Source organism: Anomaloglossus baeobatrachus, chromosome 2 (assembly GCF_048569485.1).
Source record: "Anomaloglossus baeobatrachus isolate aAnoBae1 chromosome 2, aAnoBae1.hap1, whole genome shotgun sequence".
NCBI classification, from domain to species: Eukaryota; Metazoa; Chordata; class Amphibia; order Anura; family Aromobatidae; genus Anomaloglossus; species Anomaloglossus baeobatrachus.
In genome coordinates, this window is record NC_134354.1 from 219,420,804 (window position 1) to 219,445,893 (window position 25,090).

A 25,090-nucleotide genomic window follows, 5' to 3' on the forward strand; every position below is an offset into this window, starting at 1 on the left:
ATAACATAGGCTGCTATACGCTAGTGTGACCCTGGCCTTACAAACTCTTTTACATCGATAAGGATGAGTATCACATATCCAGAATTAAATTAATTGCAATACTAATTTTGTGGTTTATCTAGTGAACTGTAGTTTGTGGGTGGCACCACAGGTCACCTGAAGACCTGAAGATTATGCTATGGGGACACATTTCCGACTGTGATAAAAAATAATGCAGTATCCAAACATTTTGCCAAAGTTCACACAGGCAATACAGATACTCTGAGGCTATGTTCGCACGTTGCGTTTTTTTCCGCGTTTCTGCAGCGTTTTTAGCAGCAGCGTTTTTGCGCTAAAACGCATGCGTTTTTGATTGCCAGCAAAGTCTATGGGAAAAGCAGAAATCCTGTCTGCACTTTGCTTTTTTTCAGCAGCGTTTAATTTGCATATTTGTGGTCAAAAACCATGCTGAAAAAGAAGCAGCATGTCAGTTATTTTTGCCATTTCTGCAGCGTTTCCTTAACATTGGAGTCAATGAAAAATGGCAAAATGCAACCAAAAGCACAATTCCTGCGTTTTTCATGCTTTTTACCTGCTTTTCCACTGCGTTTTTGGCTCCAAAAACGCATGCTTTTCTGGCACAAAATTAAAGGGTTCTAATGTTCCTTTACACACACACAATAACCGAAAATTTAAATGTAATAAAATAATAAATTTCACCAATTTTTCGGGTAATATGTTAATAACCGCTATAATTTCATTAAAATTGTTGATTTTACATATAGTTATATTAAAAGTGAATATAATCTTTTTTTTTCTCTTTTTTCATTCTTTTCAACTATTCCAACTTTATTTCTCAGTGTCTTGATATACAAAACGCATCTGCAGAAACGCAGGTGAAATAGCAGGTAAAAAGCGCTGAAAACGCACTAAAAACGCGGTAAATACGCATGCGTTTTTAGCGCTAAAAAATTGTCAAATGCCATTTGGTCAAAAACCAAGGGCAGGAAAACGTGCAGAATAAACTGCAGGTACTCCGACACAACGTGCGAACATAGCCTGAGACCTATTGGCACAGAAAAGTGTGGGTGGGGGATAGCAGATCATCACTGCTTAGGACTCGCTCCCATGAGTGTATACCACAGATGAGTGCTATTCAATGTTTTGTTGGATAGCACTCAGACCTATGTTACTATGGGGCAGTGCAGATCACCGTTTTTTTCTCATGACGGTTCAACATGGAATACTGGCCATGAAAAAAATCGGACAGCACTTGGACCAGTGTTATTCAATTGGGCTTTTCAGGTGACCTTTTTTATTACATGAACCAAACATCCGCAAGAAAAAAAAATCACAGAAAACACTAGTCTCTTCTGCATTTTGAATGAGTCTTGCCCACTTGAGTCTATGGATATGCAAAAAAAAAAAATGGATCCCATATAGATTAACTATATAACATCTGATTTTATGGATACATTGCCAGTATTAACATAGGAAACTGTTTTGGGTCATGTAAATTGTAGAAAGATGAATGCAATACAGATGCCAAATAGATAACAATAAAGATGAAAATAATCTGGTTTTTCTCAAGGAATATAGGGCAATTTTTTTATATGCTCATATGAACTTAGCTTGTATCTGCAAACCCAAAGATACACTGACACACTTTAACCATTCTAGTGCTGAAAAGAAATACCGTAAATATTCCTTTAATGCATCACAGTTATTTATAACTTGGAATGTCTCATCTATACTGTTTCTACCATTCCCATTTCACAAGACAAGACAAGTATTAGAAGCCTGACCAGGGATAACTAATTTGGGACATTCCTCTGATTTCAAAACAGTTATGATGCCATATTACGTATTGTGGTATGTCACACCCAGGGCCGTATTTGCCATTAGGCACTGGAGGGCACGTGCCTGGGGCAGCGCCTTCCAGGGGGCGGCACCAAGACCAAAACTAAAAAAAAAAAAAAAAAAAAAAAAAAAAAAAATATTAAAAAAAAACATTTTTGCTTTATTTATTTTTTTTAAAAAATCCGGCGTCTTTTTGGAGCAGGGAGGGGGCTCCTCTGTAATTTATATTCTCATCTATAAGACACGCAAATATAAATGAAGCTGCGAGCGGCGCGCGCCGGCACTTCCGGGGTCAGAGGAGCTGCGATCAGCTCCCCGCCCCGACGTGCTGCCATGCGCTCACTGTGCAGAGGTCACAGCAGCATGAGGCAGCGCCGCGCAGAGGAGGACGGGAAGTTATGGAGCCGCCGCAGAGGATGTGAGTTCCCGCCGCTGCCGAAAACGGGAGATGCCGCCGCAGAGGAGGATGTAAGGTCACGCCACCGCCGCCCAGAACAGGAGATGCAGCCTGGAGAAGGTAAGCACTTTACAGCCGAAGACCACGCCGAACAAACAACGGGGGGTGTGGGATGGAGCACAATGGGGGGCGGCTGGATGAAGCATGAGGGGTGGAGCATGATGGGGAGGGGATGGATGGAGCATGGGGGATGCAGCACGATGGGGAGGGGATGGATGGAGCATGATGGGGGGTGGCTGGATAAAGCATGGGGGGTGGAGCATGATGGGGAGGGGATGGATGGAGCATGGGGAATGCAGCACGATGGGGAGGGGATGGATGGAGCACGATGGGGGGCGGCTGGATGAAGCATGGGGGGTGGAGCACAATGGGAAGGGGATGGATGGAGCATGGGGGATGCAGCACGATGGGGAGGTGATGGATGGAGCACGATGGGGGATGGATGGAGCACTATGGGGGGCGGCTGGATGAAGCATGGGGGATGCAGCACGATGGGGATGGATGGAGCACGATGGGGGGTGGCTGGATGAAGCATGGGGGGTGAAGCACGATGGGGAGGGGATGGATGGAGCATGGGGGATGGAGCACGATGGGGAGGGGATGGATGGAGCACAATGGGGGGGCGGCTGGATGAAGCATGGGGGATGGAGCACGATGGGGAGGGGATGGATGGCGCACGATAAGGAGGGGATGGATGGAGCATGGGGGATGGAGCACGATGGGGAGGGGATGGATGGAGCACGATGGGGGCGGCTGGATGAAGCATGGGGGATGGAGCATGATGGGGAGGGGATGGATGGAGCATGGGGGATGGAGCACGATGGGGAGGGGATGGATGGAGCACGATGGGGATGGATAGATGGAGCCTGGGGGATGGAGCACGATGGGGGTGCACATTATGGAGAATGGGGGGAGGGAAAATGAGGGTGGTAATAGGTATAGCGAATGGGGGTTGCCGCATGGAGAATGGAAGGCACGGTATGGAGAATAGGGTAACATGGGGGGACTCTATGGACATGGGATAGCCTGAGGGGGAACGTTATTGAAAAGGAATAACGTGGGAAGGGCACGGTATGGAGAAGGGGCAGCATGGTGGGGCTTGATATGGAGAAGGGGCAGCATGGGGAGCACTCAATTAGGAGCCTAAGAGGGCTCCGTATGCAGAATGTGAAGTATAAGGCTCATTATAGAGTGGGGACAGCATGAGGGGGGCAGTGAAGTGGGGGCTGCATGGAGAGGTGGGGACAGTGGAGGTCATAGTTCATAAGTGAGGAAGGTCTGGAGGGTGTAATTTATAGTGGGGAGGACAGTGGGGGGTTTCATTTGAGGGGACAGTGTAGCGGGAATATGTTATAGTATATGGCCTCCACATTATTCTCTCCTATAAGAGAGACTGTGTGGGGTCATTTTTTATGCTGTGAGCTCAGTGATGGGCAATTATTTATTCTTGGGCACAGCCTTGGGCTTACTTATGGTGGTTACTCTTTAGTGAGGAGCATTACATTGACACGGTTTGTCTTAAAGAGAATCTATCACCAGTTTTTTGCCACCTAATCTTAGAGCAGCATAATGTAGGGGCAGAGATCCTGATTCCAGTGTTGTCACTTACTGGGCTGCTTAGTGTAGTTTTGATAAAATCACTGTTTAATCAGCAGTAGCTTATTACAGGACTACTTGGTGTGCTGCTGGTAGTCCAGCATATTCATGAGCTCTGTATATCTGCTAGATCTGCAGCAGAGGATACAGTAGACAGCTCAGTAAGTGACACATTGCTGGAATCAGGGTCTCTGTCTCTACATTATGCTGCTCTCAGATGGGGAAGCAAAACCTGTTGACAGATTCCCTGTACGGGCACTGTTTCGGTATGTGCAGCAGAAGACCAGACGAGAGGGAAGTCTTGGGAGACGCAGGACAATGTGTTGCTAAGAACGATGACATTGGGTCATTCCATGTCAAGTGGACCAGTGGTCCCCACTCGACCTTCTCCGATTTTGCTGAAAATTTATAAGGATGTACATGTATGTTTGAAAATAGGTTCTGTAAATTTTTAGGGCCAAATCTCAAATACATTGGGCACTGCTGACCTTTCACTGGAGGTTCCACCAAGCCTGTGGCTTCAGCTAAGAGGATTTTGCAAACTTTGGCACATAGCCATTAGAGTTCTATACTGGCTATGATGCTGAAATTTGGCATACTAGCTCAACTTTATGCCTAACTTTGCCCATATATAACTCAAGACTAGTGTTGAGCGGACCCGAACTTTAAAAATCCAGATCCACGCGGTTTCAGTGTCCGATCCGGGTCCAACCCAGACCCGGGTATTCGGCTGCACGATCCGGATTCGTTTTTTGTTTTTTTTTCCCGTTCTCTCTTTCTCTCTCTTTTTCTCTCTCTCTTTCTCTTTCTCTCTCTATTTCTTTCTCTCTCTTTCGCTCTCTCTTTCACTCTCTCTCTCTTTTTCTCTCTCTTTCTCTCTCTCTCTTTCTCTCTCTCTTACTCTCTCTCTTACTCTCTCTCTCTCTCTCTTTCTCTCGCTCTCTTTCTCTCTCGCTCTCTTTCTCTCCATCTTTAGCAACCCGCGGCTGATCCGCTGGACCCGGATTATTGACAGTCCGCTCAACTCTACTCAAGACCAAAAACCAATAGTAACTGGTGCTTTGCACTGTACACTAAACATCTACATGACTTTCCATTGCTGCAATATCACGGTCAAAGCATATGTATTTGTGGAAATATTCACACCCACATATGATGAAAAACTATAAACAACCGAATTTTACCGATTTTTAGGTCAAATTTCTCAAAAAGGGTACCCCTAAAATATATTAATTCTGATATCATTAGAAAGAGCACATTTTTCTCTACAAGGATCATTGGTTTTTTTTTTCAGTCTCTCAGCTTAAGAAAATAAAATTGCCACTGAACATGGTGTTATTTATTAATACGGAATGAATGCTAACTGCACTATTTAAACCCTTGCGTTGGTCCATGGTGGTAATACCACAACCAATTCCCTAATAATTGGTCTTATAATCCTATTAAGAATTGTAATAATGCTGTCTTTCGAGAATTGGCAGCCTCATCGCCTAGGAGCCATGGCCGATAGCCGTGCAAGGCCAGCCGCGGGCGGTCTCTTTATCGCAGGTTCCGAAGCCTGAGGGTGGGTGTCTTTGCTTAGGATCCCAAGCCTAATATTAGGTATCTTTTGTTGGTTCCCAAGCCATAATCTTCAGTCATATATATAATTTTTTTGTTGTTGCTTCTTGGTCGTTTTTCCAACATCTTTTAGCTACTGTATTTTTCTTAATTTAATAAACTAGTAAGCGGCATCCAAGCAGCAGCTGCCCATATAATGGACCGGCCACTTTCAGCCGCTTCATGTGTGAGAACGTGCTTAAAAAAAATAAAGACTGAACATATGGACAGCAAGTCGTTTTTACATCGCAGTGTATGAGTTCATTCTTTTTGGAATTCATAGTTTGGTTTTTGAGCAGGTTACAGGGTGGATCTGTCTGAAAACAAAATGCTGTGTGCACATACCCTTAAACTGACTGATCAGATGGGGGCGCCACCACTGACAGTGCCTAGGGCAGCATGAACTCCAAATACGGCCCTGGTCACACCCTTTTTTGGAAGCAAATTTGCATTTTTATATTTGTCTTTTTTTGCATTCTGTTCTTCATAATATATTAGTGTACGGTTAGGGCACTTACACGCAGGCGTGCAATTTGGTCCGATGTCAGATCGCAATGCACAGACTGGCCATGGCTCTTCTGATCCCAGAGTGAAAGTTTCATAGAAATATATGAAGCTATCTTGCTCCCGTTGGGAGAGTCACAGCCAGTCCGTTCATTGCGATCTGACATCAGACCAAATTGTACGGACAAGAGAAACAGCCCCAAGTAGCCTGATTCAACAAATGGATCATTATCATCAGTAAAGTCATAGGTAATCACTGATTTGTTCAAATATGGTGTAATGCAGCTCAACTTTAAAAACAAAATAGGAGTAACCAATCTAAAGTAAATCTCAATTAATAATAAAATAAACTAATAATTCTGTTTTCTTTTTAGGATTTCTCTACAGAAAAGTAAAATTAATTCGTGTTAATGAGACAGTGGGAAAGCCTGGAGCAGACCATGGCAAACAGCTATGTAACAGTTCCTGATGCATACTGTCTTGCTGAACCTCTACCTTATTACGGTACGTTGAAAAAAAAAGTAAAGTGTGCTGGAAGTTATGGGGTCCTGATAACAATATCATTGAGAATGTGTGGAATTACATGAAGAGACAGAAGGACTTGCGCAAGCCTACATTTATAAAAGAGCTGTGCCTAGTTCTCCATGTTTGGAACAACTTCACTGCTGAGTAGTGATGGGCGGACTCACAGATACCCAGGATCAGCGGGTCCAATCGGGTTTAAAAAAACACGGTTCAGGCCCGGATTTGATCCTGGATACCTGGCCGGACGACGGTACCCATATAAGTCTATGGATATCCGAATCAGGTGCTAAAAAATGGTGGTAGAAGGGATAGGGGGATTGGAGCAAGCTCTTTATACTTACCAGTCTCTGCGTGGACATAACAGTACTTCTGGGGCTGCTCATTACCCTCATGCATATGAACTGCTTCCCCCACCCACCGACATTCCCCATGTCACCTTTTGGTTGCAGTCAGACACGCCCCCACCCTGTGTGACAGCATGTCTGACTGCTTTCAATCAGACATGCTGTCTGTGTTTCTATATTCGATGGCAGCCAATGAGGGCGCTCAACACAGTGAAATCCTAGGTACATTGCCCCCTGGGAAATATGCAAATCAAAAAAGTCCATGGAGCCTCTGAGTCTCGACACAGAAACTAGCCAGATATCCGTCCGGGAAGAACCTAACCAAGGAGTGGCTCTTTTTAGTAAACTGCCATAACCATCATATTAAGTGGCCTTTTTAGTCAAATCGTTGACAAGTTTAAAGATATGACAAGGGAAATACCAAGGCCAGGTATCCATCCACAGACAGCTGTTTCAGGGTATTGCCCCTCATCAGTGTGGAGTAGGATTCTGGCCAGGTGAGAGCAATGCCTAGTAGACCAACAAGACAAAACAATCACTGATCTCGGGGAGACCAGCCAGAGAAAACACTGCCGGCTGCCAACGAGGGCGCTCAACACAGTGAAATCCTAGGTACATTGCCCCCTGGGAAATATGCAAATCAAAAAAGTCCATGGAGCCACTGTTAGGAAACTCGACACAGAAACTAGCCAGATATCCCTCCGGGAAGGACCTAGCTAAGGAGTGGCTCTTTTTAGGAAACCACCATAACCACCATATTAAGTGGCCCTTTTAGTCAATATCCAACTCTTTGACAAGTTTAAAAATATGACACACTGATGAGGGGCAATACACCGAAACAGCTGTCTTTGGATGGATACCTTGCCTTGGTATTTCCCTTGTCATATTTTTAAACTTGGCAAAGAGTTGGATATTGACTAAAAGGGCCACTTAATATGGTGGTTATGGTGGTTTCCTAAAAAGAGCCACTCCTTGGCTAGGTCCTTCCCGGAGGGATATCTGGCTAGTTTCTGTGTCGAGACTCCTAACAGAGGCTCCATGGACATTTTTGTTTTGTGTGTGTCTATATTGGCGTAAAAATATGATACCCAGCACAGATAGAGTATACGGCTATGCTTATCTTGGCTGTGTATAAAAATAAGAGGGAAAGCATGCAGCTTTTTTTTTTTATTTAAATGAATAATTTTAAAAAACGGCATACGGTCCCCCAAATTTGATAACTAGCCATGATAAAGCCGACCGCTGGGGGCTGGTATTCTCAGGCTGGGGAGACCCATGCTTATTCCTAAAAATAGCAACCTGCAGCTGCCCAGGATTGTCTCATCCATTAGATGCAACAATCCTAGCAATTTACCTGGCTCATCCTGATTGCCCTGGTGCGGTGGCAATCAGGGTAATAAGGGGTTAATAATAGTTCACAGCTGCCACTAAGCCCTAGATTAGAATGGGAGATGCGTATGAGACCTCCCATTACTAAACTGTAAGTGAAAAGAAATAATCACAAAGACCAAAAAAATTATTTAAATAAAATAAAAAAAAAACTACCTTCTGTCACCCTATTATTATCCCCCAAAACACCCGGGTCCGACATAATTTCCACTAGGTCCCATGACGATTCCAGCTCTGCTAAAATACTGAAGGCACACAGCACGGGTGTTACGAACCGGCGCCGCCATAGCCGCAAGCAGCCTGCTGCGGTTCCTGTTGCGCCCAGGTGCCGGCTGCCGTTCTTGGCCGTGCCTCGGGTGGTCCAGTTGGCTGTTCCTTCCACCACGTCTAAGTGTGGAGAGGCGGCTAGTGCGCATGCGTGCGCCGATTTACCCCAGCCAGAGTTTAAGCCCGGTGTTTTGCCTAGTGAGCATGCTCAGCCTGTTTGTGTTATGTCTGAGACTAAGTCCTCAGTTCAGGCTACTGAGCATGCTCAAACTGATAGTCTGCTTTCTAAGCCTGTGGCTCAGGTTACTGAGCATGCTCAGGCACTTAGTGCATCAGAGGCTAGGTCCGGTAAGGACCTCACTGAGCATGTCCGTGAGGTGGCAGGTCCTGATAGGGCAGAGGGTGTCAGGTGTCCTGATGACGTGGCAACTCCGGACTGGCTCACAGAGGCCCGCCCCTATGATCTGGCACCTCAGTATTGGTCATCAGACGATGACTGGTGAAGTGTTTGGGGCGTGGCTGCCATGAGGTCATCAATGACGTGGTGGTTCCAGATAGGTCGCATGTGACGTCACTGATGACATGGCACTCTGCTATTGGACCTTGGTGGTTCCACCCTGGGTTTGGGGCGGACCCAGGTTATAAAAGGGGCTGGAGACAACATGGAGGTGCGCAGTCTTCACTTTTGCTCAGTCAGAGCACACCTCCATGTTAGAGCCTCATTGTGGCATAAGCCTATGTTGGGAAGCGGTAGGTAGGGTTAGGCGAACGGTGCCTGTCACGCCAAGATTCGTGGCTCGGCACATCAGGGTCAGACGCCGTGCTTCCCTCCTGCCATTCCAGTCTTGCTATAGCAGCCCAGTGGCGTTAACTGGGCTGCAGCTGCTGTGCTTCCTGTCCGATTGTGCCCCCTACGCACACGGACAACGCACCTGCTGCGCCACCTGTCCGATTGTGCCCCTACGCACACGGACAACGCACCTGCTGCGCCACCTGTCCGGTTGTGCCCCCTACGCGCACGGACAGCGTACTCCAGGACCCCTGTGGAGTTAACAGGGTGTTCCTTATTTTCCTCGGCTTCCCGGTCAACGCTACTGGTGTACCCATCTGGCCTGACGTGTCCTACACACACGTGGCCAGTCGAGAGGTGGCCAGAAACGCTAATCGGAGGACCGCTCGGCCTGACGTGTCCTACACACGTGGCCGACAGGGCGCTTTCGTGGCGGTCTTCCGGTCAACGCTACCTGGTTACCACCCGGCCTGACGTGTTTCCTGCACACGTGGTTGGTGTAGCGCTAGGTGCACCAAAACGCTAATCGGGTTGTCGTCCGGTCTGACGTGTCCCAACACACGTGACCGGTTCCCAGAGTTCCTGGGTTATCTCAGAGCCATCCAGCTCTATAGTCTCCGCCTAACCCTCAGGTGCCAGCAGCTCCTTTGTCATCTGGAGCACGGTGGGCCCCGACTGGCGATTAGGATATATACCCCCTGGTCCTAATCTGCCGGTCCCCCCGTAACAACGGGCATAGAACATGACCACATACTGTGGGCTTCAGGCAGAGGCTGAGCTGCAGTGATGAGCAGTGACGTCATGCAGTTTATTTGCAGTCACAGCTGGATGTTCCCATGGTTCTCCACCTGTGAACGCAGGTATCTTGTCATGTCCCCCCCGGAGTCCGCCTCTGCGACTTCTGCTCCGATCACCAGGCGACTCCATGTTCCCACCATGGATGGTGATGGGAGAGGAGTCGGTGCCAGTGGCTCTGCTAGGTGCAGGCTTCGCTCATCCACTAGGCTGGGTTTCCCTGGTACCTGCAGTACCACTGGCTGACTGTAGGTGGCGTGTGTCTTGCAGCTGAAGTTTACCATCATTCAGCTACAGCTAATTGGAAGACACCACACCCTTCTTATTCCCCCTCCTGTCATGTAACCACTGCCAGAGATAGTTCTGTACTCCTTGTTCATGTGCTGTTTGTATTTTGAGTCCTTTGCTTGTGTTTTTGACTACCCTCCTGCCTGTCGTTTTTGTACCTTGCTGCCAGTTCCGGATTTGACCTCTGCTTTATCTCCTCACTATGCCCTTGCCTGCCAATTCTGTTCCTGTTTAGCATTTCCTGGTTTTTGACCCTGGCTGACCACCACAGACTACAGCCTACCACAGGTGGTGATCTCTGGGGCCCTGAGTCTGTGGCTCCAGGCAGGCATTACATATCTTGACTTCAGGTAACCTTATTCATCTCAGTCAGGTCACTGAGTTCACAGACCTGCATCTCCCAGCAGAAAACCATGGGGTTATATTGCTAACAGATGCAAATTTGGTGCTGAAATTTTCACACCATATTCCTGCACCCAATCTACACCTCCTGGCAAAAAAATTCAAACAAAAAAACACTCCAATACCACATTAAAACGCATTTGGGTTTGATACAATTTTTTGCCAGGAGGTGTAGACTGGGTGCAGGAATATGGTGTAGAAAATGTCTCCACCAGATTTCAGCACCAAATTTGCACCTCCTGCTAGAAAACCTGCTTTGAAACCATGTCAAAATCATTTTTGTGCATTTTTGGGCCAAGAGATGCAGATTTGGTTATGAAATTTTACACCATATTTTCGTACTCTATCCTCCTTGCAAAAAAAAAAAAAAATTGCATCACTATCTCATCAAAACCGGTTTTATTTGCCATTTTGCCAGGTGTAGATTCTGTGCAGGAATATGGTATAAAAAGTTCAGCATCTACATCTCTTGGCAAAAAAAACCATGGTTTTCTACCAGGAGATGCAAGTCTGTGAACTCAGTGACCTCTAAGGTCACCTGAGGTCAAGTTACCTCAAGTCACAGATGGAGGTTAGTGGGAACCTCCAGCTGTGACAACAAATAACCTCAGTGACATCACTGCTCGTCACTGCAGCTCAGTGTCTGCCTGAAGTCCACAGGGGGCGGTCATGTTCTATTCCTGTGTTCTATGCCTTCAGTAATGTAACAAAGCTTGAATCGTCGTGGGACCTCATAGGAACTACATCAGACATGGGTGTTTTGGTGGTTATTAAAGAGGTGAAAAGGTGAAAGGGGGGTTGTATTTTATTTCAAATAAAGGATTTTTTTGGTGCTTGTGTTTATTTTTTTTCACTTACAGTTTAGTAATGGGGGTCTCATGGATGCCTCCCATTAGTAATCTAGGGCTTAGTGACAGCTGTTAGTTGTCATTAACCCCTTATTAACGCAATTGCCATCATACCAAGGCAATTAGGATGAGCCAGATAAAATTCTGCGATTATCCAATCTAGTGGATGCATCAATTGTGGGCAGCTGCAGGCTTCTATTTTTAGGCTTAAGGTCCCAATAAGCATGGGTCTCCCTAGCCTGAGAATACTAGTCCCCAGCTGGTGGCTTTATCACGCCTGGGTATCAAAATTGGGGGATCGTACTCGTTTTTAAAAGTTATTTATTTTGATACACAGCCAAGATCAGAGCATGGCTGAGGGCTGCAGCCCATAGACATATGCTTTATCTGTACTGGGTATCATGATATGGTGGAACCCTACACCAATTTTTTTATTCATTTATTTTTACATCAATTTAGACATGCAGACAAGCATGCCTGATTGAAATGAGTCAAACATGCTGTTACACAGGGTGGGGGCACATCTGCCTACAACCAATCAGAGACGCAGGGAATCCTGGTGGCTACAACTTGGTGTTTGCACATTATTTATAACAGCTGTTATTAAAAGTGCTGTCAATTTGTGTTTTATGAATATGGTAACTCTGATGAACTTATCATATAAAGTAGAGGTAATTATTGATCTTAATTTCTTGTGGTGGCCCTTATGAGAGCCAGTTTCATAGGAATTGATCATTTCCATGACTGCACTTGAAGTTACCTTTAGGATTCTAGTATATTGTAAGATTTTACCTTCACGTCTCTATACTTAGTTGATTGGTATTTACCATATTCTGGTTTAGAACAGTTATGGAATAGGGCTCAATATTGTATATACACAAGTGGTCAAAATTGTTGGTACCCCTCGTTTAATGAAAGAAAAACCCACAATGGTCACAGAAATAACTTGAATCTGACAAAAGTAATAATCAATTAAAAATCTATGAAAATGATCAAATGAAAGTCAGAAATTGCTTTTCAACCATGCTTCCACAGAATTTTTTAAAAAATAAAACTTATGAGATAAGCCTAGACAGAATTGATGGTACCCCTGAAAATAATATGACAAAAGGGACATGTTAAATCAAGGTATGCCCACTAATTAGCATCACAGGTGTCAACAATCTTGTAATAAGTCAGTGAGCCTGTATTTAGGGCTACTGATACTGTGCTACTTGATGAGATGGTGTGTACCACACTGAATATGGACCTGAGAAAGCAAAGGAAAGAGTTGTGTCAGGAGCTTAGAAAGAAAATTATAGACAAGCATGTTAAACTAAAAGTTATAAGACCATCTCCAAGCAGCTTGATGTTCCTGTGCCTACAGTTGCACATATTATTATGATCCATGGGACTGTAGCCAACCTCCCTGGACGTGGCCGCAGGAGGAAAATTGATGACCAATCAAAGAGATAGATAATATGAATGGTAACAAAAGAACCCAGAAAAACTTCTAAAGAGATTAAAGGGGATATTCAAGCTGAAGTAAAATCAGTGTCAGATAGCACCATCCGTCATTGTTTGTGTCAAAGTGGACTTCATGGGAGACGACCAAGGAGGACACCATTGTTGAAAAATAAAACAAAAAAGCCAGACTGGAATTTGCCAAACTACATGTTGACAAGCCATACAGCTTCTAGGAGAATGTATTATACACAGATGAAACAAAAATGGAACTTTTTGACAAGGCACATCAGCTCTATGTTCACAGACGGAAAAATGACGCATATCAAGAAAAGAACACTGTTCCTACTGTGAAACATGGAGGAGGCTCTGTTATGTTCCGGGGCTGCTTTGCTGCATTTGGCACAGGGTGTCTTGAAACTGTGCAGGATACAATGAAATCTCAAGACTATCAGGGGATTATAGAGAGAAATGTGCTGCTCAGTGTCAGAAAGCCTGGTCTCAGTCACAGGTCATGGGTCTTGCAACAGGATAATGACCCAAAACACACAGCTAAAAACAACTAAGAATGGCTAAGAGGAAAACATTGGACTATTCTGAAGTTGCCTTCTATTAGCCCTGATCTAAATCCTTTTGAGCATCTTTGGAAAGAGCTGAAGCATGCTGTCTGGAAAAGGCAACCTTCAAACACGAGAAAACTGGAGCAGTTTGCACTTGAGGAGTGGGCCAAAATACCTGTCGAGAGGTGCAGAAGTTTCATTGACAGTTACAGGAATTGTTTGATTGCAGTGATTGCCTCAAAAGGTTGTGCAGCTAAATATTAAGTTAAGGGTACCATCATTTCTGTCCAGGCCTATTTCATGAGTTTTATTTTTTAAAACATTCTGTGGAAGCATGCTTGAAAAGCAATGTCTGACTTTCAATTGTTCATTTTCCTAGAATTTGTATTTATTATTTCTTTGGACAAATTCTAGTTATTTCTGTAACCATTGTGGGTTTTTCTTTCATTAAACAAGGGGTACGAACAATTTTGACCACGTGTGTATCTGTGTACCAACACTGCCGTTGCAGAACAGACTTGACGGTCACAAAGACTTTCTGAAAGTCTGGAATGCCTCAAATGAATTCTTGACAAGGCAAACCTGTTCATTGGAACCATTTCACATAACTAACTGATGAAGCTGCTGTAAAAAAATGGCAAAGGAATGAAAACTATCAGCGTAAAATGGGGTACTTTGAAGAATCTAAAGTTTATTACATATCGTGGTTTGTTTCACACATATATTTACTTCTTCTTTCCATATGGGTTCCTTTGTGCTTTAGCTGTATTCAGATTGAATCCACAATATTCACACTCCAATAACATAAATAAGTACCGTTAGGCTCGTCTGGTAAGTTGGATCCTCCAAGTCCGAGTTCTGGGTGGGCACACGGACCATAGGCATCGGTGCAGCATTAAAGGGAACCTGTCACCACTTTATTGGCCTATAAGCTGCGGCCACCACCACCGGACTCTTATATACAGCATTCTAACATGCTGTATATAAGAGCCCAGGCCGGGCTGTGGGCCTTATGGGCGTCTCCATTGTTCGGTGCCGGCGCCGCCTCTTTTGTCCTTCTTTGTGCTCCTTCTGTAGCCGCGATGCATGATGTGTCCGATGTCATACACACTCGCCGGCATTCAGGTCCTGAGCAGGCACACTTTGATCTGCCCTGAGTCCTCAGAAAGAGGACAAAGATGGCCGAAAGAGGCGGCGCCGGCACCGGACAACGGAGACTCCCATAAGGCCACCGCAGCAACCATTAGGTAAGTATTATAAAGTGCTTTTTATGTTATACCCCCGGCCTGGACTCTTATATACAGCATGTTAGAATGGTGGTGGCCACAGCTTATAGGCCAAAAAAGTGGTGACAGGTTCCCTTTAAGGTGAGGCAAGCATGTAACTGGTAGTAAAGGTCCTGCAAGCTGAGAAGCTTGTAGAAGGAGATTTGTAGGAAAGGTACTTAAAGCCGCAGCTAAACATGAGACCAGTAGCAGAGGTATTTAAAGCTGCAGGCACACAGGAGACCAGTAGCAATAGAGCTGGAAGCCATAGGCAGAGAGGAGACTGGTAGTAGAGGTACAGGTATTTACTGGCAGGCATGAGTCTGGAAAGCTAATAGCACAAGTTCTGAAAGCCAGGAAGTAAGTAGCAGAGGTACTGGGAGCTGGTATACAGAAGACTGGTAGCACAGGTACTGGAAGTTGCAGGCTTACAGGAGACCAGTAGCATATTTAATTGAAGCTGCTGGTAGACAGGAGTCTGGGAAGCAGGTAGCAGTGGTGCTGGAATCCACAGGCAGACAGGACTCAAGAACACTACTGTAAAAGTCTTAATACCAAGACATAGAATTTTGTCTTAGTGAACCTTATATAGGCCCTGAGAGCATGCTGAGCCACCTGAAAAGCACAACATGGAAAACAACAGAGTTAAGAGTGTGATGCCCCTGACTCTATCAGGGTGTCACAGGGAACTGCACCCCTGTCTCTTATGGTGCAGAACTCACCCTCCAGGGTTCTGGGATCCTAACCACTGGTATTGCTTCCATGAGCACTCAAATACTAACCACACCTCACACCACACCCTGTCAGGCACACCAGTGGGTGGTCTAGCTGGAAAAGGGCCACCCACCTAGGGGTCAGGCAGACTGGTGGGAGGGACATAGTCAGTCGAGTAGTAGCCCTCAGAGAGTGAGGCGCCGAGGGAGTTGTAGCTCCCTGTGTGACTTTGGTTGGTTCGCAGACGGTGGTCTGGGAATGGAGGAGTCGGAGACCCGGTCGCAGGGTATTGGAGAAGGGTGCCTAGACTTAGTTTTGGAGAATGGTCGGCACCGGAAAGTCCAGTAACCGGACCGATACCGAGTACGGCAGAGTACAGGACCCTAGATCAGGGAGTGGCTTCACGCAACCTGGTAATTTCCCTGTGGAGGATAGTCTCTTTATGAACTTTCCCCAAGAGCTCAGAGATCGAAGGCACCAACACAACGAGGGGGATAGGGCTTTTTTTTAGCTTATGCGGCCCACTGAAATCCCAAGTGTCAGCCATCGAGAGCACAGCTCTCCTATTCAAATATAGGGAGCGGGACCCTAATCGCTTCAGGCCGGGGGGTCACTCAGAAACATCTACAGTATATACATGTGCATGAAGGCAGGCTCTGGACCACTAAGCAATACCAGCGGGGATGGATTCCCGGATGAGCTCCCCAGAGAGGCAGCGGCACCCAGAGACTTGGTTTACTCCAATGTCAGAGTCTGCTTAATGGTTGCACCAACATCCAGACAGCCTGAGTGAGTACACTGCTCTCCCTGCGTCCTGCCTGCCCGCATAGCCTACACAACGCTATCCGCCATCTATATCTCCAGAGTCCCGGGGTCGCCCCTACCCGTGGAGGGAACTCCATCTGGCTTCCCCACTGCATCTCCCCCGGGTACTCCTATCGGCAGCAGCAGTACTCCCCTCACCACGAACCATGGGTGGCGTCACGAACACTTATCCTCTGTAAATACCCCCCCTTACATTCTCGAGTGGCTGCAAGCCCCCGGGTCGGGAGATCCTTGAGCCACAGCAACCCCACATCCGAGCTGTTCGACTGCTGCAGGGGCGGCACAAGAGGACCAGTGTAAGGGCAGAAAAGCATGAATCCTGGACACTTGTGTAACAAATATACATTTCTCATAAAGGAAATTGCAACCGCAAGAATGAAAAATTATGGAATTTTGGAAATCACTAAATCTATAGACATGAAAAGGATATGCAAATGATAAAGCTCAATGTCTATTGATCCTGTGATTTTCTTAATTCCATAATGTTTTCTTTTTGATGTTGAAGGAAACTGAAAAGACAAAAGGCGCTAATAGGGTATTAACGTTACAAACATTTGTAGAATAAATTTCAGATGTGCTCACCTGATACAGTTGTGAAAATAGTCACAACTGCTATTGAAAGCGTGTAGGTTACGGCTGCAGCAGGCACCTCGAGGAGTTAACATCAAAATTTCAAATATAAGTGGACTCCCGCACTGTCCTAAGAAAATGTCAGTAGTAATGATTAAACATGATTTTATTACGGTTTCAGAGATAACATCTCCTTCCTCAGATAAATCACACGTCTTCTTATGACAGCGCGAGAGTCTACTCCTTCTTGATGTTACAATTTTAATGAGAGATATATAGCTTAGGTCCAGAAATATTTGGACAGTGCCACAAGTTGTGCCATTTTAGCTGTTTATCAAAACATATTTAAGATACAGTTATATATTCAATTTTGGCTTAAATTGCAGACTCAGCTTTAATTTAAGGGTATTTACATCCTAATTAGAGTAAGAGTTTATGAATTACAGCTGCCTCTTTTTCAAGGGAACAAAAGTAATTAGGCAATTATCTCAAAAGCTCTTAAATTTGCTGCATGAGCTATTCCCTTGTTAATCCAGTATCAATTAAGCATGTAAAAGGTCTGGAGCTGATTCCAGGTTTGGCATTTACATTTGGAAGCTGTGAACCTACAACATTTTGTCAAGGAGCTCTTAATGTAGAGAAACAGACTATCTTTAGACTGAAAAAAAGAAGAAATCCATCAGATAGATGGCAGAAATGATAGGAGTGGCCAAATCAACAGTTTGGTACATTGTGCAAAAAATCAAAAGCGTACTGGTTAACTTGGCAACTCAAAAAGGCCTGGAGGTCCACAAAAGACAACAGTAGTGCATGATTGAATCCTTTCTTTCCATAGTGAACAAAATCCACCTCGCAACATCTGCTAAGTAAGTGTTTTAGTATCAAATTCTACCATATAGAAAGAAAAGACTTCATGAGAATAAATACAGAGGGTTCACCACAGGGTGCAAAGCATTAATCAGCCTTAAAAGCATTAAGACAAAATTAGATTTTGCAAAAATAAAAGTCTAAAGAAGCCAGCCCAGTTCTGTGAAAGCATTCTTTGAAGAGATGAAACTAAAATTATCCTGTACCACAATGATGGAAAGGAGAAAGTATGGAAGGCTTGGAAGACTCATGATCCACAGCACACCATACCCTCTCTTAAACATGGTGTAGGCATTGTGATGGCATAGGCATGCATGGCTTCCACTGGCACTGGGTCACTAGTGTTTATTGATGACAAAAGCAGTCGCGTGAATTCTGTAGCGTACAGAGCTATACTTTCTGGTCAGGTTCAACCAAATGTAGTAAGACTGATTGGATGGCACTTCATAGTATAGAGATGAGTGGACCAGTAGACGTTTGGTTCGGTGGGTTCAGCTGGACTTTAGATAAAGTTCGGTTTTCAACCCGGATTTTACCTAAACTGCAATCGAAGTCACTAATTGGGCAGTTCAGGTCTCCGCCCACATGGAGCCAACCATAAACAGAACACTTCCAGGGGAGGATGGGTAGGGTTTTGCCATTTTTTTGGTGCATACTACATCCGATCATGCTGTTGTTACCCCCAGTGCATGCTGTGCGAACACTACAAGTGGCTCGTACTAGGCTGAGCACTAAGCATACCCGCGCAGTGATGCTTGCACAAGTGGTTTGCATACATAAAGCACCCAAACTCTGTTTTAAACTACTGAAGGTTCCAGTGAGCACTGTTGGGGCCATAATTTGAAAATTGGAAAGAACATAATTTCACCATAAACCAGCTTCCTGCAAGATTTCAGACAGAGTAATGAAAATAATTATTATACTAAGTTCCCACAGTGCCTCCAGGACACAGCGAGTACTGATCGTGGGCACAGGCATACGCACATATACGGTACATATTTGAAGACAAATTCCCTAAAATACATATAAACAGACAAATTTATACACAGTCATCTACACTGACATACATAGATATATACATCATACATACACACACATTGGAGGTAATAATATGGGGAAGCCGGCAGCAGCCGCACTCCCCTACCCCGCTTGTCTCTATCCAGCTCCTCCTCGGCATGTGATCACTTGGCAACACTTTAACAGACCTAGCCACGCACAGTGCACACTGACACCGCTGTGTATGTATCACAATGGAGGATGGGGGTTTTATATACTAATATATATATATATATATATAGTATATAAAACCCCCATCCTCCCTTGTGATACATACACAGCATATATATATATATATATATATACACACTGTATATATATATATATATATATATATATATATAGACAGTATATACAGCACAGGAAGGGCTGGGGGCTACAGTATATACATCACAGGAGGGGCTGGGGGCTACAGTATATACAGCACAGGAAGGGCTGGGGGCTATAGTATATACAGCACAGAAGGGGCTGGGGGCTACAGTATATACATCACAGGAGGGGCTGGGGTTACAGTATATACAGCACAGGAGGGGCTGGGGGCTACAGTATATACAGCACAAGAGGGGCTGGGGGCTACAGTATATACAGCACAGGAGGGTCTTGGGGCATAGACAGTACTTGAGGGGCATACATATTAGGCCTGTTTCAGATGTCAGTGATTCTGGTATGTATGTGCTAGTTTTTATACGTACCAGAATCACTGACCTATGCAGACACATTATAAGCAATGGGTCTGCACACAAATCAGTGATTTTTCACTGACCGTGTCTCCGTGCAGCGTACATGCGTATCCGTGATTGCCGCACAGAAACATGTCCAGATTTTTTCTGGCATCTTTAATGTCCCACAGACCCCACTATGGTGTGATCCATGAAACACGTACCAGAAAAACACGGACATTTAAAATAAAAAGCTTTTTCAACTCACCTTCTCCAGCGATGCTGAGTTCGGCAGTTGCTCTCTGCTTCTTCCTGACCGGCACATTATGGCATGCATATTCATTTATGCAGCCAGAGCCGGCCCGGAAGTAGCTGCAGAGGTGAGAGAGCGGTGGCTGGATGCTGAATCGCGGGACTCTTCAGCACCACGGAGAGCAGGAACGGGGGCAGGTGAGTATATGTCCATGTGCAATCACGGAGTACGGATCACGTATCATGGATTGCACATGGACAACCACTGTGTGCTGTGAATCACGGAGTATGAAGGGACATATGCGTGTTTAACACATCAGTGAAGAACGTCTGTGTTTTTCACTGAGGGGCATACACGTTACTAAGGGGTACACACATTACTGGGGGAAATACACTTTACTGTGGGGCATACAAATTACTGGTAGCATAGATATTACTAAGGGGCATATAGCTCTGGTGTTGGGGCTTATACAGCTCTGGGGGCACATACAGCTCTGATGGGAAGATAGGGGCATACAAATCTGGTGTGGGGGCTGGGGGGCACACAGATCTGGTGAGGGGGGGGCTGGAGTCATATAGCTCTGGTGAGGAAAGGGCTGCTGGGGCATACAGATCTGGTGAGGGGGGCTGGGATACATATCTGGTGGAAGGGGGCTGGAGGCATACAGAGCTGGGGGGTGTTGGGGGGCATATAGATCTGGTGGGGGGGCTGGGGGGCATACAAATCTGGTGTGGGGGCTAAGGGGCATACAAATCTGGTGTGGGGCTGGGGGGTATACAAATCTGGTGTGGGGGCTGGGGGGTATACAAATCTGGTGTGGAGTCTAGGGGGCATACAGATCTAGTGAGGGGGGGTGGCTGGAGGCATATAGCTCTGGTGAGGAGAGGGCTTCTGGGGCATACAGATCTGGTGAGGGGGGGCTGGGGCATACAGATCTGGTGAGGGGGGGCTGGTGGATACATATCTGGTGGTAGGGGGCTGGAGGCATACAGAGCTGGGGGGGTGCTGGGGGGCATATAGATCTGGTGGGGGGGCATACAAATTTGGTGAGGGGGCCATACAGATGTGGTGAGGGGGGTGACTGGAGGCATATAGCTCTGGTGAGAAGGGGGTTGGGGCATACAGCTTTGGGTAGGTGGGGGGGGTCACATACAGCGTTCCTTGGTGCTGCAGCTCCTCTTCCTCCAGTCTCTTCATCTGTGGACAGAGGTCAGCATGTTGCTCGGTAGCTCTGTCCACAGATGCACTTCCGTACACAAGCAGCCCAGCTGAGAGCAGTGAGTGCACGCTGAGCTGCAGGTGCCGATTTAAAGCGCCGGCAGCCAGGAAAATGCTGCTGCCGCCCACTAATAACAGCGGCAGCACAGAGCCAGAGCAGTGAAGCAGCGCTCGGCTCTGCTCATGTGCATTAGGACGGGGAGAAAGTCAGACGGGGAGAGAGCGGGTGGGCAGAGCCACGGGACAAAAGCCTCACGATCGTGACACTGGGACACCCGCTGAAATCCGGTACAGTCCCGCTGTATCCGGGACGGTTGGGAGATATGTATACAGCATGTTAGAATGTGTATATAAGAGTCCACTGGTGGTGGCCGCAGCTTATAGGCCCCTAATCTGGTGACAGGTTCCCTTTAAAGTGAACCTGTCAGGTGCAATATGCACTCAGAGCCAGGAGCAGTTCTGGGTACATATTGATAATCCCTGCCTAACTGTCCCTGTATACACTAGCATAGATAAAGAGATCTTTAGAAAAAATATTTTTAAAGATCTTATATCTTATGATAATTAGCGCGGGGACTAGTCCCAAGGGCGTTACTTCACTTAGCTAGTCAGCTCACATAGCATGTTAGCATGTTAGCATGTTATTACGCCCCTGTGTGAGTACTAACACGCTATGTGAGCCGACTAGCCAAGTGAAGTAACGCCCTTGGGACTAGTCCCCGCGCTAATTAGCATAAGATATAAGATCTTTAAAAATACTTTTTCTAAAGATCCCTTTATCTATGCTAGTGTATACAGGGACAGTTAGGGAGGGATTAGCAATATCCACCCAGAACTGCTCGTGGCTCTGAGTGCACATTGCACCTGACAGGTTCCCTTTAAAGGGAACCTGTCAGCAGAAATTTCGCAATAAAAATAAAAGATCCCCCCTCTGCAGCTCCTGGGCTGCATTCTAGAAAGGTTCCTGTTGTTATTGTGCCCCCTTTGAGACCTAAAAAAATACTTTATGAAGTCTTACCTTTTTGTATGCAAATGTGTTTTTATGGTCATGGGGGCGGGCTGTCTGGCGTCCGTTATTACCCCTCCTGCCGCTGTACGCCGTCCCCCATTGCTCATTTCCATACATGAGGACGCCCTCCTCATGTAACTGTCCTGCCGAAGTCTCGCGCATGCCCAGTGCCACTCTCGCGGGATTGAGCACTGTGCAAAGTGTGAACGCTTTTGAGGTGATTGCGCAGGCACGAGATTATGGGCGGCGCTGTGATTGTCATCAGCAGTGTCATCCAAGTACCCACCCATAATCTCGTGCCCGCGATAATAAGCAACATGGTTCATATGGCCTGCGCTTGCGCATAACAGTGGAGGCAGAGGGAAAAGAGCGGGCACGAGATTATGGGCGGGAACTTGGATGACGCTGCTGATGACAATCACAGCGCCGCCCATAATCTTGCGCCTGCGGTAATAGGTGACGTGAGTTCATATGGCCAGCGCTTGCGCATAACGGTGGAGGCAGAGTGAGAAGCGCGGGCACGAGATTATGGGCGGGTACTTGGATGACACTGCTGATGACAATCACAGCGCCGCCCATAATCTCGCGCCTGCACAATCACCTCAAAAGCGTTCACACTTTGCACAGTGCTCAGTCCCGCGAGAGTGGCACTGGGCATGCGCAAAACTTCGGGAGGACAGTTACATGAGGAAGGCGTCCTCATGTATGGAAATGAGCAATGGGGGATGGCGCAAAGCGGCAGGAGGGGGAATAACGGACGCCAGACAGCCCACCCCAGTGACCATAAAACCACATTTGCATACAAAAAGGTAAGACTTTAAAAAGTATTTTTTTAGTTTTCAAAGGGGGCACAATAACAACAGGAACCTTTCTAGAATGCAGCCCAGGAGCTGCAGAAGGGGAATCTTAGTTATATTGTGAAATTTCGGCTGACAGGTTCCCTTTAACTGGTAGGGGAGCCAGGATAAAGAGCTGAACCTGTTGGGTAGCTAGGACCCAGCAGCTCCACAGGCAGGAGACCACGTGATCGGTAAGCTAATAGAAGCCTGGCAGATGTAACTCTGCATTGGTTATTACTGGCCAGTGCTATCTGCAGGAGAGATAAGTGTTGATTGCACGGTCTTCTCCTCAGCTTCCTGATTCCCCGTGTGTCTGCAGCAGTGAGAAGCCACACACGGGGAATCAGAGAGAACAGCTGCAGAGAAGCACAGGCTCCGGGGCTGGGGATGTCTGCTCTGGTGCAGGTGGGGAGGGGGTTGGGGGGCAGCTCTGGTGCAGGGGGGGTCTGGTCTGCTGCAGGCGGTGATTCATACCTCAGCAGCAGTCACAGGAGTTTCAAGGTGCGTGCTCGACTCTGTAATGAATAGAAGGGAGAAACAGCGAGGCGGGGCTACAGTGGGTGGGCGGAGCCACAGGATACACAGGCTCACGGGCGGGACTCGGGATCCAAGGCTCAAAAGCGTGAGAGTCCTGCTGTATCTGGGACGGTTGGGAGATATGCTATATATATATATATATATATATATATATATATATATATATATATTGTGAGGCACCAACCGGCTGTATTATAAAGGGCCGGTATGTTTTGCAGAAGCGTGGGTGCTCTGCAATGTGAAGTTGGCTGGGACCTGTGGTTCCACAGGATTGCATTACATGCAGAGCCATGGAAGGGTGTGTGATGCTGATTACACACTCCTTACCACCTGTGGGTGTGGCTCCAGGGGTTAAAGCAATCCTGTCTCTGAACCTAGGTGGAGTGTGTCTAGGGCAGTCTAGGTAGAGACTGGCTCTAGACTACCAGTGTGTGTGCTGGAGACAGTGAGAGCAGAAGCAGTGTGTTTTGCTCTGCTCAGGAGACCTCCTGAAGGAAAGGGGCTTTTAGGTCCATGTGTAAAGACTGGCTGGAGCCAGGGGGAACCTGGTAAGGACACTAGCCGCCTTCAGAGGACGGTAACCAGGATTGGACCTGGGGTCTGGATACTGACAAGGGTCAGTGACACGTGTGTGGAAGTCCAACAGTGTGTGGACTTTATATTATGTGTTGGTCTTTGAGGAGAAAGCCAAGGAACGGCATCTTTATCTTATGTGACCTGGTATGGTTTATGGAGCTGTTAATAAACCATATGGTCTGTTAAAGAGACAAATTGCTCCGGTGTGCTTTAATCCTGCTACCTGACGTGTGGCCCCCATACACTCGGGGCCCACATCGTCACAATATATATATATATATATATATATATATATATAAAGTGATGAAATCTCCAATGGACAACCATATTTAACATAATGGGCAGATAAGCAGTGTAGCTGCAACCATTACCACCAACTCAAACAAAGCTATAAAAACCGAAGAAAAGAGAGTTCAAGGTGCAAAATTCATTTATTGATACAAATATAGTGACATAGGAATGATAAAAACAGACATGAAGGCAACAAATGGCCATGCAGAAAAATTGTCAATGGGGGCCAGAGCACATAAATATAATAGTACAGCACATGAGAAAAAGTAGGGAGTACACAATAATCTCTTATTTATGTCACTATATTAAGCAGTGCCATCTTAAAGGGGACTCCTACAAAAAACTCACGTGAAAGTGCAGATGTGCCTAATCAAAGTGCCATGTGCAGGCCATAGGTAAAGTGACTCGTGCATGGTCAGAAGTTAGCCAAGGAAGAATCCCCCCCTCATCCAACCTATGTACGTTTCGCAGGCTGTGGAGATGATCCACAACCGAGCTTCTTCAGGGAAGGAGAGGGGTGCCGAGCCTTCTCTGCCCTGCTATATTTGTACTTGTAATGCAGGCACTTCCGCATACCTAGTCCCTCCTCGTGACGCGTTGCCGCGTCTGCCGACGTCACAGTGCGGGCGGAGCTCGTCGTCAGATGACCGCACACGCGTATGGGGGCGGGGACGCGTCATCCCGCTCCCGCGCGGGCACCATGGTGATGGAGAGCACGCCGGCAACAAGACGGGGCAGGCGCGGAGTGCATACTGGGACGCATAA

The 25,090-nt window shown here is 46.4% G+C and overlaps 1 protein-coding gene across 1 annotated transcript in view; it reads left to right on the forward strand.

The window, feature by feature from the left end:
- Positions 1 to 6,402: 6,402 nt before the first annotated feature.
- LOC142291246 (bile acid receptor-like) overlaps positions 6,403 to 25,090 on the forward strand; it is a 109,202-nt gene continuing 90,514 nt past the window's right edge. Inside the window, exon 1 of the mRNA XM_075335623.1 lies at positions 6,403 to 6,499. Within this exon, the coding sequence (XP_075191738.1) occupies positions 6,406 to 6,499 (94 nt within the window). The 5' untranslated portion in view covers positions 6,403 to 6,405. The remainder of the gene's footprint in view (positions 6,500 to 25,090) is intronic.